The sequence below is a fragment of the Phocoena sinus genome, chromosome 20 (assembly GCF_008692025.1).
Source record: "Phocoena sinus isolate mPhoSin1 chromosome 20, mPhoSin1.pri, whole genome shotgun sequence".
In the NCBI taxonomy this organism is placed as follows: domain Eukaryota; kingdom Metazoa; phylum Chordata; class Mammalia; order Artiodactyla; family Phocoenidae; genus Phocoena; species Phocoena sinus.
Window position 1 is genome coordinate 16,077,304 of NC_045782.1, and position 15,434 is coordinate 16,092,737.

The 15,434-nt window shown below is 48.0% G+C and overlaps 1 protein-coding gene across 3 annotated transcripts in view; it reads right to left on the reverse strand.

Annotated features, from left to right (window-relative positions):
• TMEM97 (transmembrane protein 97) overlaps positions 1-5,385 on the reverse strand; it is a 40,090-nt gene extending 34,705 nt beyond the window's left edge. For 2 of the 3 annotated variants that reach the window (XR_004347365.1, XR_004347364.1), the window contains exon 1: positions 5,167-5,384. Coding sequence is in view for 1 of the 3 variants with exons in the window: in XM_032615878.1 (XP_032471769.1) it covers positions 5,167-5,295 (129 nt within the window). In the remaining 2 variants the exon portion in view is untranslated. Of the gene's footprint in view, positions 1-5,166 lie in introns of all 3 variants that reach the window. The other variant, XM_032615878.1, reaches the window with a different exon arrangement.
• Between the last annotated feature and the right edge of the window lie 10,049 nt (positions 5,386-15,434).

Genomic DNA, 15,434 nt, shown 5'->3' on the forward strand with positions numbered 1-15,434 from the left:
CAGGCTTCAGCAGCTCCAACCCGCTGGCAGAGCCTCTCACTACCCAGCTCCCTTGGCAGCAGACGGCACACCCAGCTGGCTTTTGTGGTGCAGCCTAGATGGTCATTTAATAAAAACTCACTAGCTCTAACTCAAATGTTACCTTCTCCCAGCAGCTTTCCTCAGCTCTTCCAGCCCAGCATGTCTGTGATAACACATGGCCAGGTGTGGATACTGTCAGGAGCAACAGTATGTGGCACTCAGTAGGCTCTCAGCTGAACGCACAAACGTGAAGTATCTGCCAACAACAGCCTTCTTTATAAAGAAATGATGTGAAAACCATCCTGACGTTTGTCCTTTCAAAATAGCAACTGCACAGCAAGCTCCAAGGGCCAGATTGCCTCAAATACAGAAATAAGTTTCCTTGTCTTTTTTGGGGGGGTGAGGTGCGGGGGTAAGTGTAAGGGAGGTAAATCTAACCTCTGCGAAGTTGCAATTTTAGACAATCTAACTTATCCCCAAATCTCAAGTTCCTTGTCATTCTTTACCCCCCTAATTCTAAAGTTTTTTTCTCTTTTAGGAGATCAGTAGTATATTTGCAGAGGAACAGACTCTGCCTCACTCTGGAGAGTGAGTGGTCTCGGTTCTAGCTTGGGCCCCACCTTCGTGATGACACTGTCAAATCAAAAGATGCAGATCCATGTAGACGAGGCTGCAGGCAGGGGAAGGAAGCAGGAGGGTTTGAGGCTGCCCATTTTGTGCTCTTTTAAGAGCCCAAAGCCTAGGGCTCTCCACACTACGTAGACTACTGAAGGTCTGTCACATTTCACATTTAACCTCCTAGAGATGGCATCTTGATATTATGATAAATCAAGACAGCTTCCAAGATAAGCATTTGGCTTACAATGGAAAATCCAAAGATATTTTCCCTGTTAATTTTTAATCTAAAGATAAAGGCTCACTATTGTGAAATAGAGGCCTCTGTGCTGCAAGTGAGCTTTAAGCAAACATCCAGAAACAAACATTCTGTTAGCATAATATTAATTACAAAAAGGCCTTAGCTAGATAATCAATTTATTGACCAAGTGATCTTGAATTTGTATTTGACTTGAAATTTAAATTCACAGCAATATCCTTAGCTTCCTTCTAAGCACTTTTCAGGATGGTAATGTGGTAGAAAATATTCATAGATATTCACTGCATCTCTCCTGGGCTCTATTTTCTCATCTGTAAAACAAGCAACTTGGACAAAATTTTTTAAGATCCTTCTTTGCTTTCTAGATTTACTTAAAAAAAAAATTGGAAGGATGTATTTTGAAAGATTTATTGCAGAATTTAAAAGGCATTCTGGTTAATTTGGGCTTCCCTGGTGGCACAGTGGTTAAGAATCTGCCTGCCAATGCAGGGGACATGGGTTTGATCCCTGGTCCGGGAAGATCCCACATGCCGCGGAGCAGCTAAGCCCGTGCACCACAACTACTGAGCCGGCGTGCCACAACTGAAGCCCACACGCCTAGAGCCTGTGCTCTGCAACAAGAGAAGTCACTGCAATGAGAAGCCCGCGCACTGCAACGAAGAGTAGCCCCCGCTCGCTGCAGCTAGAGAAAGCCCACACGCAGCAACAAAGACCCAATGCAGCCAAAAACAAATTTATTTTAAAAAAAAGCCATTCTGGTTCATTTGAACTTCACTTTCTGTTTAATCCGTATACATTCAGATCCACCTATTTCATAAATCCAGGCAGATTTGTACAACACTGTAATTTCTAAGGGCTGCACGATGATAACAGCAAAATTTAAAACACAGTTGACCCTTGAACAACACAGGTTTGAACTGTGCAGGTCCGCATATATGCAGATTTTTTTCAACAGTAAATACTACAGTACTACACGGTCAGTCGGTGGCTGGTTGAATTTGAAGATAGGAACGTGGGTATGGAGGGCTGACTATAAACTGTACGTGGATTTTCAACTGGAGGGTCAACACCCTTAACCCCCAAGCAGAGTGATGAGCATGGTACCCAGGGGCTGAGTGCCTGGCTCTGAGTACTGGCTCTGGGCAAAGCACTTAATCTCACTAAACTTGTTTCCCAGTTATAGTACCTACCTCGCTGTTGGTAAGATAAAAAGAGTTAATACTTACAGTCATTAGAACAATGGCTAGCACACAGTAAATGTTAAGATTACTTAACTGAATGTAATACATATTTGGAGAAGTTCAATTTAATCCTATTAAAATCTCAGCATGCAACTGGTCATTAATAATTATTAGGTAAGACCCCCCAAAATAAAACTTTCCATTTATAACTGACTCACATTTGACTCAACTTATCATTGTTATCCATTAAAATATTCACCTGGCCTACGCACATGGATTTATAGACCGAAGTTGCTACTGAACGGTCTTGCACTCCTCTTAGAATGAGCGCACAAACTTTCAGCATCTAGATGCTCACTTGTTTTCCCGTATTTTAACAGAAGCAATGCTACCCAGCTGCAGATGATACTACGAAATGCTTCCCATCCTCTCCATGTTCTAATCCAAACTAAATTCTTACTGTTTCACAGTAAGAGTTTTTCAAAGTGTTGATCTGATTCAAACCAAGAAAGATATTTGCAAATTTTAGCCTAACCGTTATGTGATCTCCACAAGCTTTTTAGTTCTGGAGAAATTCCTTCTATTTAGGGAGGAAAAACACAACAGATGTTAAAATTTGGCATTTTTCAAAGAGAATGTGAAAATAACTCAGGGCTTTTATTATTATTATTTCCCCATACAGAAGCAACAAAACCATCATTGCCCACCCCAAAGCAACAAGAGTGAATAGAGACACAGGCCTTCCAAGCTGGGTGGCCCCTGTGTTACTAAGGTCTTTAAACAGTATCATAGACACACACACACAAACACACACACACACACACACACACACAGTTACAGAGTTTCTGGTCAGATCCTGCCTATGTTGGCCCTTGACCTTTTACTACAAGTCAACTTAAAAAAATAAAGCTGAGAAAACTACCAAATCAAATATATAAGTTTAAATGGGGTCTTTATGATTTTGGAAACATTTTAATTGTATTTTGTGAGTGGAGAGCAAGAACTTGTGGGAATGGCACATTCACAAAAGATAGGAAAACCAACAGCTGTTAAGTCTGGAACGGTTGGCTACCTGGAGTAACATAACTGCTATGTATGTATGTATTTATTTTGCTTGTGCCGGGTCTTAGTTGCGGCACTCGGGATTTTCGTTGCAGCAGGCGTGTGGGATCTAGTTCCCCGACCAGGGATCGAACCGGGCCGCCCAAATTGGGAGTGCAAAGACTTACCCACTGGACCACCAGGGAAGTCCTATGACTGCCTAGTATTAAAGGGACTCATAACATCAGAGATTGTGAACAGGCAGCCTGCTTGAGTTCTGTTGGCCACACAGACTTTGCACAGACATGGCTCTCCTTTCTTCAAGGCAACTAATGGCTAATGCGGAGCTGTGATGACCTGTTTAGAAGGATCATGTACTACCTGGGCCTGTGTCGTAGGCTGAATAATGGATCCCAAAGACATCCACATCTTAATCCCTGGAACCTATGAATGTAACCCTATTTGGCAAAAGTGACTTTGCAGATGTGATTAAGTTAAGGATTTGGAGATGGGAAGACTATCCTGGTTATCTGGGCCCTAAATGTAATTACAAGTGTCCTTATAAAAGTTGGGCAGAGGGAGATCGGACTAAAGAAGAAAAGGCAGCAAAGTGATGGACCGAAGCAGAGATTGATGTGATGTGGCCACAAGCCAAGAACACCCACAGCCACCAGAAACTGGAAGAGGCAAGGAACAGATCCGCCACTAGGACCTTCAGAAGGAACAAGGCCTACAAGACTCATTTCAAACTTCTGACCTCCAGAACTGAAAGATAATAAATTCGTGTTGTTTTAAATCACTATATTTTTGTAATTCGTTACAGAAGCAATAGGAAACTAATACATCTTGTATATGTTTGAGCTTGTGATTTAACTCATCTCTCTCCTACTTGACAGTTGAAGCTACAGAGCCCTGACTTGCCCAAGGAACTCAAGAAGTTCTTGGAAGAACCAAGTCCCCAGACAATGCTCTTGCCACACACAACCTACACTTTTCCCAGGAAAAGGTAGGTCAGAGGTCTTCCCATTTATGCTTGGAGTTAGAAACAAACCAGACTACGGAGTGGGGGTTTATTGTTGAGCAGTGGCTCTTAACCTTTTGGGGAGGGTCAGACCCCTGGAAAAGTTGATGGAAGCTATGGAAAACAAGGCACACACAATTTTGCATACCCCATTAGGGGTTCATGGACCTCAGGTTAAGAACCCCTGCTCTGCAGAGAAAAAGCATTTAAAGAGAAACAGAGGTAAAATCAAATCTTTACTAGACACATCAGGCTTGCCTGTAGTTCTGCAGACAGATTGGAGAAGTGTAGAACTGAGGACTGGAATTCCGTGATAGAAGGTTATAGGGTCCAGACATGAAAATAAAACTCAATAAATAAAAAGCATTTAAAGCAAAAATTAAAGTTTGGGGTAAAGAATGCTCTCCAACAACCAGGAAATGGGGCTTTCGCCTCCGTTTCTACTCAGGTGATCATTCTTGCTCAAACCCAATAAAAGAGGCCGATTTGAAAAGGTGTCGTTTACTTCTGAGCTTTTGAAGTTGCTGGATCCTAATCTTGAAATCAGGACGCTCTGCCAATGTCCCTTAGAGGGGTCTAATACTACTTGCGTTATTTCTTTGGGATTAGTCGGTATTTTTAAAGCTCTCCCAAGAAACACAACTTGAAAACAAATCCAATATGTGTCCATAATTTAGACACTGGTTCATCCAGGCTACTTCCCTCAAATACTGACAACTGACCAGAGCTGGGGTGTGGGAGTCTTAAACCCAGGGAAGAACTGTCTTTAAAAGGAGCAAGGTGTTTGGCCCCAGGAGCCTTGGGGAAGCGGCTGGGAAGGACAAAGAAAACCCCGAGGAAGAAGTCGAGTTGAAGGGTAAGGAGGGCCCGGAGCGCCGGCGGGACCCAAGGAAAGCAGGAGGGAACCCTGAGTGGGCGAGGCGGGGCGCCAGGCCGGAGGAGGGGAGATCACGGGGACGCCGGGGCAATCGCTACGCCGAGGGGCGCCAACCTCGGCGACCGGCGGCTAGGACAGACGGCGCCCTCACCTCCACGGGGTAGAGATCGCGCGGAAGCACCGCCTGCAGGTCCACGAGCAGGGTGATGGGGATGTGGGAGAGGAAGTAGAGGCCCAGCAGCCACTCCAGGCCGCGCCGGGCGCCCAGACGCCCCATCATCAGTCGGTTGGCAGAGCAGGAGCCTAGACTACGCTGGAGGGAACGCGACGTGAGAACAGGCCCGCAATCGCGCCATCCCAGGAACCCGCGCCCCGCCCCGCCCCGCCCCGCCCCGCCTCGAGGGCGACGAAGGCCGCTCCCATTGGCTGAGAAACCGCGCGCGGGCCGGGAGCGTCCGCCGAGGAGGCCAGCGGACCGTTTCCATTGGCCGTGGGGAGCACCGCGTGACTTGGGGGCGGGGCTGCTCGGCTGCCGCGTGGTGCCGCTCCGGGCGCGGGGCTTGCACAGCCAGAGGTCCTGCCTGTCGCAGGGCCTTCCGGCCTTCTCTCCGAGATTGCGTGTCATCCGTGGCCCTTTCGCTCATTACTCTTACGTTCCTTCGCTCCATCCGTTCAGTGCTTGCTGGGAGGCTCCTGTGTGCCCGGCCGTGGGCGCTATGGAGATGGAGCGCCCAGTGCAGTGGGGTGTCACTCATCAGGGCCGGCCGGACAGTGCGTGGTGGTCCGGGCCGTGGCGGCAGTCACGGGCCTTGGGAACAGCGGGCAAGATCCCTGTCCCTCCGGAGTTAGGGTCCCTGAAGCCTTCTGAAGGATGTGTAGGAGGCAGCCAGCCTCAATTAAGAAAGAAGCACGGGGATATAGTAGGAGGTAAAATTGATAATTCGTGGTGATTGGCTGTGGAGAATGAGGGAGGCTCAGTGGTTCATTTTTATTCTGCAAATAATGATCTTTAGTTATATGCTGGGTGCGGGTCTGCCCTGGGACAGGATGGGTGGGGCTGCCATTCACTGAGAAGAGTGAGGTAGAGGAGAAGTGAGTTGAAGAGAAGATAATTTGGTTCTGGCCATGTTGTCACTGAGCGGTAGCCTCTGTGGCATCTGAGTGGAAAAGTCTAGCAGGCAGTTGGCCAAACATGTCTGAAGATGTAGATTTGTGAGGCATCAGCGTTTGATGGGAGTTGAAGTTTTGAGAGCAGAAGGTCTGTGAGAGATCTTAGGCAACCTGCAACCTTAGGGGTCATGGGACGAGGGGGCTGAGATACAGGTAGACGGGAGGAGTGTGATGTCTCAGAGGCACGGGCAAGGAGGGAGGGTCAGCTGTGTCAGAGCAACACCTGTGACCTTGTGCGAGCAGCTGTGGCTGGTGGAGGCAGGAGCCTGATGACAGCAGGGCAAGGAGTAAGGAGATGGGGAAATCGAGGCAGGGAGCTAGACATCTGATTATGAAGGGGAAGGGAGATGGGGCAGTGGGTGGAGGGGGATGTGCTCAAGAGAGGCTTATTTATGTACTTTTCAGATGAGAGAGACCGGAGTACTTTCATCTGTTTAGATGCTGCTTGAAGTTTCTCTGTCCAGGGAAAGGTTGTCCATGTAGGAGGATGAGAGCAGGAAATGTGGCTCAAGGCTGCTGAGGAGCTGGAGAGAATGGATCAGGTTTCGGTCAGAGGAGTGCTGTGCTCCCCAGGGTGGGCCCCGTGGCACTAGGACAGAGAACTGTGGTCAGCGTAGAGGACCCAGCTGAGATGTGTGGCCATTGATCTGGAGGCCCCACTCTCCTAGGCTGTGTGCTTTTCTCCATCATGAGATCTGCACAGAAAAAGGCTGTTCTGAGATCTGCACAGAAAAAGGCTGTTCGACTTGTCCAGGGTTGGGGTTAGAAAGACAGTGGTGATGTTGAGGAGTTGAACAAGAGAGTAACTGAAGGGACGGAGCCCGCAGTTCAAGCAGGGTAGGGAGTGAGTGACATAAGGCCAGAGGGGGCTGGTAGACTGGGAGAAATTGGAGAAATGAATGGATTTGAGGCCTTGCTGAGGAATGAGCGCTAATGTGATGGGAGTAACTGGATGGATGGGCCGGAAGGTTGGGAGAGTATGACACGCGGGTACAGGTGTGTGGGTTCCGGATCTCAGACGTTCTGCCCATGGGAAGCTGTGGCTGAAATGGAGTGGAGGGGAAGGTATTTGGAGATGAAGTCAAGGGACAGAGAGCCCAGGGTGTGGGATGGATGGGCCACAGAGGCCACCTTGGATGGTGGTGGCAGTCGGGTGGAGAAGGCTGTGAGCCCATTGCCAAAGTCTTCGGTAAGTAAGGGGAGTGACCAGGAGGGAGGTGGGCATGGGTTGAGGTCTGGCTTAAACCTCAGAGAGTGGAGGGGAAATGGATGTGGCCTTGGGGAGCAGGGAGGCTGGTGACCCCACCTCCTGACCCTGAGCTAGCGGACTATGAGAAAATGAGCAGCTGGGGAGGGCCGTGGGGAAGCCGAGCCCTTAGGGGCCAGGGAGCTAGGTGTCATCTACTGCAGGAGGTAAGGGCTGAGGGTGTGGAGGGCTTTGTGAGCCCCATAGTAGAGGGGTTTAGGCTCTGGAGAGGAGAGGGGTGTTTACTGGGGAGAAGAATCAGAGCAGGGTGGAGGGAGAGCACAGCAGGAGAGGCAGTGGAGGTTCCTTCTGGGATGGTGAACAAGGGATAAACATTGTGAGAACACAAAGTTCTGGCATCCCCAGGGCCTTTAGGGGGTAGGCTGGAGCGCTCCTGCACAGCTGTACTCAGGAGGGGGCCTGGCAAGAGCGCCCCCCCTCCCCCCAAGAACGGCTTTCAGGACATGGCAGACACCTTTTAAGCTGTAGTCCATGCTGACTGTAACTGCTTGCTACGGGGAGGGAGCGTGGGGCCCCTAGGCTGGGACTTGCCCAGGGAATGGGGTTAAGTGTGCAGCTGTTACAGTGACTTCCTCCAAAAGCATCTCACTCAGCGAAGTTTGTTATCTGTAGAAAAAGATTTTCAAGGCCAAGCACTTCTGGAAGGCTCTCCATCCAACAAAATCTCTGTCCAGCTGCTGTCTTATGTTTGAAATTCCTTTAGTGGGGGAACCAAAGCTTGACAAGGTCAGATAAGTAGTAGAAGATAAATGGCCCTGGGGGGGAGGACAGGGTTAATCAGCGGATTCTCACCAAAAGCAAGTGTTGAGTGAAGAATGACTTAAAAAAAAATGTTCTGAGCAGCTTCCCTGTCGTTCTGAGTGAGAAGAGGTGATGTTTAGCACCTTTTGAAAATTATTTGTATTGTGATGAGACGAACACCACCAGCCCGACAATGGACCCCACAGTGGTGGAAACAATTCTAGCCCCTAACCCCAGCCGAAAAGTGCTCGGAGAAGGCCCGCGCTGGACCTGCCACCTTCCTCTTGGGCAGCAACTATGCAAGGCTCTTTCCTCTCCTCTCTGCTTTTGTTTCACTCTTCTCTCTCCTTAAAATGCACTCACCCCCCTCACCCCACCCCTGCCCGCCTCCCCATTCTTAGGTGTTTTAAGTTCCAAAGGCCTGCTGCCCTGACTGCCTCTGTCTGGGGGATCGTTGCTGTCTCTGAACCTCCGAGGCATTGCCTCTGACGTGTTCATTCTTTTCACTCTGAGCAGCACTGATCTGAGTACATGTCTACACCATCTTAGGTGTACGGTTCAGTGGCATTAAGTACGTACACGTTGTTCTGCAACCATCACCACTGTCCACCTCCAGAACTTTTTCATCATCTCAAACTGAAATTCTGTACCCATTAAACAATAACTCCCCATCCCCCTCCCTCCTCTCCTCAGTAACGCCTATACTATTTTCTGTCTCTTTTCTAGGTACCTCATATAAGTAGAATCGTTCAATAGTTTTCCTTTTCTGTCTGGCGTATTTCACTTAGCATAAGGTCTTCAAGGTTCATCGATAGATCATGTATCAGCATTTCTTTTTTTTAACTAAAGTATAGTTGATTAACTAAAGTAAAGTAATGTTTTGTTTCTGGGGTACATCAAAGCAATTCAGTTATTTATATTTTCTTTTTAGAATTCTTTTTTATATATCCTTTTAAGTAATATATATATTTTTCATATTCTTTTTCACTATGGTTTACTACAAGATACTGAATATAGTTCCCTGTGCTATAGAGTAAGACCTTGTTTGTCTATTTTTATGTATATTAGTTTATATCTGCTAATCTCAAACTCCTAATTTATCCTTCCCCCCCCCTTTCCCCTCTGGTAATCATAAGTTTGTTTTCTATGTCTGTGAGTCTGTTTCTTTTTTGTAGATAAGTTCATTTGTATCTTTTTTTTTTTTTTTAGATTCCACATCTAAACAATATCATATGATATTTGTGTTTCTCTGTCTGGCTTACTTCACTTAGTATAATAACCTCTAGGTCCATCCATTTTGCTGCAAATGGCATTATTTCGTTCTTTTTTAGAGCTGAGTAGTATTCTATTGTTTATATATATATATATAAACTTCTATATATAGAGAGAGACAATATATTCTATTGTTTTATATATATATATATATATATATATATATACACACATACATACACACACACATCTTCTTTATCCACTTATCTGTTGATGGACATTTAGGTTGCTTCCATGTCTTGACTATTGTAAATAGTGCTACTATGAACATAGGGGTGCGTGTAGATCTAATCTCTGGAGACAAGCAGACCATTGGTTGCCTGGTGCTGATGGAAATGGTTGGGAATGGGACAAGGGAATATTCTGGGTGATGAAAATATTCTGCATTTCGATTGTGGTGGTTGTTACATGGGTGTATATATTTTTCAGAAGTCATAAAGCTATACCCTTAAATTAAGTCTTATTGCATGTTATACTAAGCTCATAAAAAGTCGCTTAACATCATTAGTCATTAGAGAAATACAAATCAAAACCACAATGAGAAACCACCCCACATCTAAGATAACTATAATTTAAAAAGCAGCAACAACAGAAAATAACAAGATTAGAGGGAATTAACAAGTCTTGGGGAGAATGTGGAGATACTGGAACCCTGTACCTTGCTGGTGAGAATGTAACATGATGCAGCCACTGTGGAAAACAGTTTGGTGGTTCCTCAAAACGTTAAAATTACCATATGACCTGGCAATTCTACTCCTAGGTCTCTACCTAAAAGAACGGCAAACAGGGATTCAAACGGATACTTGTACTGATACATGAATGTCATAGCAGCATTATTCACAATAGCGAAAAGGTAGAAACAAGCCAAGTGTTTATCAGTAGAAGAATGGATAAACGAAATGTGTTATATACAGTTGACCCTTGAACAACATGGGTTTGAACTGCATGGGTCCACTTATACTTAGATTTTTTTCAATAAATACATACTCCTACATGGTCTGTGGTTGTTGAATTCATGGATGTGAAACCAAGGATGCAGAAGGCTGACTGTAAACTTTACACAGATTTTTGGCATGGAGGGTCAGTGCTTCTCACCCCTGTGTTGTTCAAAGGTCAACTGTACTTACAATGGAATATCATTCAGCCATAAAAAGTAATGAAGTTACGATACATGCTGTAACATGCATAAGCTTTAAAAACATGCTCAGTGGGGCTTCCCAGGTGGCGCAGTGGTTGAGAGTCTGCCTGCCGATGCAGGGGACGTGGGTTCGTGTCCCGGTCCAGGAAGATCCCACGTGCCGCAGAACAGCTTGGCCCGTGAGCCATGCCTGCGCGTCCGGAGCCTGTGCTCCGCAACAGGAGAGGCCACAACAGTGAGAGGCCCACGTACTGCAAAAAACAAAAAACAAAACAAAACAAAAACATGCTCAGTGAAAGAAGTTGGATACAAAAGGACAAATATCTAGGAAAGGAGAATGCTTAGAGACAGAAAGATTAGTGGTTGCAAGGGGCTAGGAGGAGGGAACTGGAGTGATTGCGTAATGGGCACAGAGTTTTGTCTGGGGTGATGACAAAGTTTTGGAAATAGTGATGGTCGCAGAACATTGTGAATGTAATGAATGCCCCTGAAATATACACTTAAAATGGTTAAAATGACCAATTATCAAAGAACTAAAAAGAAACAGTTTTTAATTTCAGCAAAAGTTGAAAGCAAAAAAAATGAAGATTTTAATTTTGTAAAGGTAATGGTTCTCAGAGATATAATTTGATACTTTTATCTCTGCCTGCCTACCCTACATTTTCACTGTGATGTCTAAGAGATGCCTCCGCCTCAGCTATGTCCAAAGCCATGACTTTCTGCTTCCACTCTGTTCCTCCAGATTCCTTCCCCCATAGTTGACCCCTCCTCTGTTTCTCAGGCCCAAACAATGGCATCATTCTTGGCTCCTTCCTTTTTCACAAACTCCAGATGTGAACTGAAGAAAAATAAAGCTGATTCTATCTTTGAAATATATCTAGACCTACCCATATATGAGCACTTGCTTTATTACAGTATTACTACTGGTGAACAGCGAAGTAGATTTTCAGTAAATGGTGCTTAATTAGCTGACAATCTAGGTGGAATGAAATCGAACAAAAATCAATTCCAAGTGAACTGTGGATCTAAATGTGAAAGGCAAGATAAACTGGAAGATGACACAGTAGAATGTCTTCATGATCTCAGGGTGTGCAAAAATCCGAGGGCAGGAGACTTTGGTCTGCTGTGTTTATGATGTACCTCCACTGTAGACACCCAATATTTACAGAATGAACATAAAAGAAACGTCAACATTCTCTTGAGCGATATACACACATACAAGTACTTGGATCATTGTGAAGACACACAATGTTCTTAAAGGTAAGATTTAATGTCATATAAATGTCACTTCTCATTAGTCTATCATCTAATGAAATCCTAATTAAAAACCCATTCAGGGAATTCCCTGCGGTCCAGTGGTTAGGACTCCGTGCTTCCACTGAGCAATGAGGTGTGATAAGGCCTACCAGGAGGTAAACTATTTTAAAGCCACAATTATTACCATTTTGTTGAATCTAGGACACTGTGTATTATAAGGTGCATCACTGGTTCGTGTGCCGCTAAGAAAAACACTGCCAACTAGCCTATGACTTCTTAGATGCCTCCTGATTCAAAGATTCCACAAGTGTGAATGGCATTGACGCATGGATTCTCAGACAGATTAACAGAAAAAAAATTAAAATGCCAGAATAGACCCCAAAACCTACGTGATTAGTAGAAGATTAATATTGCAGATAGCTGGGAAAAGAGGGATCTTTCATTGACTGGTATTGAGAAAATTAGGTGGTCATCTAGGAAAAAAGCCTTCTATCTCACACCTGATACACACACACACACACACACACACACACACACCCCAACTGGACCAAAGATGCGAAACCAAAAAACAGTTGTAGAAGAACTTGAGGGATAATAATTTTTATATTATCAGAATAGGGAATACCTTTCTAAATATGTCATAAATTGAGAAGCCACACAGAAAGACTGATAATCTGACTTCTTAAAAGCAAAACCCAGAGGCAAGGCCGACACTGCCCCACAATCTAAGTGAAAATACAAAAGGTAAGCTGGGAAGTAGCCTGGCTGCTCCTCCCACAGAGGGCTTGACCCACCCCATCGTATTTCCAGGGTCCTCATTCTCCCCAGACCCCCACTCACATGGCTGCTGCCAGTGCCAGTCTATATGGGACCTCAGCCATCTCCTAAAATTCGAGGGTTATTTTATACAAACATAGTGGGTTGAATGGTGGCCCCAAAAGATGTGTCCCCTAGAATGTACAAAGGGACATTTTCTTTCTTTCTTTTTTTTTTTTTTTTTTTTGCATTACGTTGCGGAGCACAGGCTCCGGACGCACAGGCTCAGCGGCCATGGCTCACGGGCCCAGCCGCTCCGCGGCATGTGGGATCTTCCCGGACCAGGGCACGAACCCGTGTTCCCTGCATCGGCAGGCAGTCTCTCAACCACTGCGCCACCAGGGAAGCCCAGGGACATTTTCTGAAAAAAGGGTCTTTGTGGAATGAGTGAAGGATCTGAGATGAAGTCATCCTGGATGAGGATGGAGGAAAGTGCTTGGGGCCATACCAGTGACAGCACGCATGCCGAGTTGCAGGCCACATGGGAAGGTCGGGTGGTCCTGGTCTGGGTGCTCTTCTGGAAGTTTCCATTTACCTACCTGAGCTACCCCTCCGCTCCTGGACCCCACTGCCTGGGGAGAACTTACAACAGCAGGTACAGGTAACACATCCTCTTTAACGGGTGGCAGCCCGGCAACTCCTGCAAAAGGTCCGGCAGAGGCCCGTTCAGACTGGGCCATCCACACGGCATGGCCCCTCACTCCCAGCCACCAGCCCAGCCCCGCGGCCGCTGACAGGGCAGGGAGCGTGGCCTGAGGAGCAACTGCAAGCGCTCTTGCTGCCTGGGAGGGTGTTTCCAGACCTTGATCCAGGCACACCTGGGAAGGGCTGGCTGGCTGAGTCAGGCTGCCCAGATCGGCCAATCCTTGCCCATCAGGGGCTCACCGTTGCAGAAAATGGGCCTTGCTGTACCAGCCAGGTCCAAGGAACAGGTGTGAGGTCCTGAGGGTCAGGATGGACATGGGGCTGCAACTTTGGCTTGTTTTCTAATCCTTTTAACTGACCCATGAGTGGGAGGCAACTGCAAGAAGACCCTCTCCTCACAAGAGGGGTCTAGGAGTCAGGGAGAGGAGGGGTGGTGGGCGGAGACAGAGGCCTGGTGCCTGGGTGTAGTGGAAGCCTCTGGAAGAGCCAGTGGAAGGAGACTGCACAGAGTGAAGCCCAGGGTCACAGACATGTCCAGGAGCTGCTGTTTGTTAGTTCAGGTCCTTCTCTGAGCTGCTCAGGGTCAGCTCTGACGGACAGGTGGGGCTGGGGTGCTTTGCTTCGAGGGCTATGGGCGCAGTTTCTGTGTGCCCAGCCCTGCAGGGGTGCCTGCCCAGGTGGGCCCTGTGGGCTGCTGGGTGCCTGCCCAGGTGAGCTCCATATCCTGGGAGGTGACTGCACAGGTGGGCCCTGTGCCCTGGGAGGGGGCTGCCCAGGTGAATCCCATGCTCTTGAATGTGCCTGCCACGTGAGCCCCGCGGGCTGCTGGGTACTTGCCCAGGTGAGCTCCATATCCTGGGAGGTGCCTGCCGGAGAGAGCCCCCTGTGCCCTGGGAGAGGCATGTGAGCTAGCGTCCTCTCTTTGCAGCCAGCACGGAGTTGCTTAGCGACTCCGCCGTGGACACCATGGACACTGCTGGGATGAGATGAGGACCAGGAGAGGCTGCTGGTGTCTGAACCTCTGCCCGGGCCCGTCTAGAGCAACGAGGTCAGTAGGTGGGTGCTGGCTGCTGTGCTGCGTGAGGGAGGCCCCACGGGTACCTCTTGTTTCTTCCACCTGACACCACGGAGGCACCCCCCCCACCCCCCGCCTGGGACAGAGGGTACAGCCTGCCCCAGGCAGGTGGGAATTCCTGGTGACCCTGTTGGGGACAACAGAGGGAGGGAACAGGCAGGAGGGGAGTGGGCGCCCACGCAGAGCCATGGGGCTCGGGGCCCAGGGGGCCTTTCTGGGTCTGAGTTGGGAGTGGACGAGCAGTGGTGAGTGTGACCCAAGAAAGCTGCCCTGGTGACATGAGACTGACCCCGCTCAGGGAGACAAGCCTCCCAGGTGACCCCCAAAACAGGATTGGAAGACAAATCCTGTTAAAAGAAAGTTTTGTAACATGAATCCTGCTGAAGGAGAGGTTTTGCAAAGCTGATCCCCTAAGAGGAGGCTCCGTGAGCTCTTCCCCTCAGGGGGGGACGTGGAGCCTGCCGGGAACAGGCAGTCCCCCTGGGCGGGCGGCGGGTGCAGAGCCCACTCTGTGGCCCCATGTCTGTGCTTCTGGGCGGGTAACTTGGCTTCTCGGAGCCTCAGCTTCTCAGTCTGTTCAAGAGGTGATGGCAGCACGGATTGACTAGTAAGTTGCTCAGAACGGAGTAGAAAGGGGTCTTGTGGAAATTGCACAGAACATCGTCTTTAGGGGAATCGCAGGTCCCGTTTCCCACAGGTCTGTCTTCAGGATCAGGAGAGCGGATCTAAGCAGATTTGCAGTAGAGCCTGGGGACGGGCTCGGTTTGGTGGGTCCTCCTGTCTCCTGAATCATGGACAGGGAAGCTTCAGCGGGCAGTGGCAGGTTCATCCCACCTCTAGAAGTGTCTGGACTCCAAGGCCCAGCAGCCCCTGAGCCCTGCGTCTGGGCCCCTCGGAGGCAGGTGGGACAGGCTGGCCTCCTTCCTTCCCAGGACATGTGAGGTGCAGGCTGTCATCAGGAAGAAGCAGGGATGGAGGGGTATCCCGTGTGGGAAGAGGACATGGGGCAGCTTGTGTACGTGGATGTCCACACCAGGA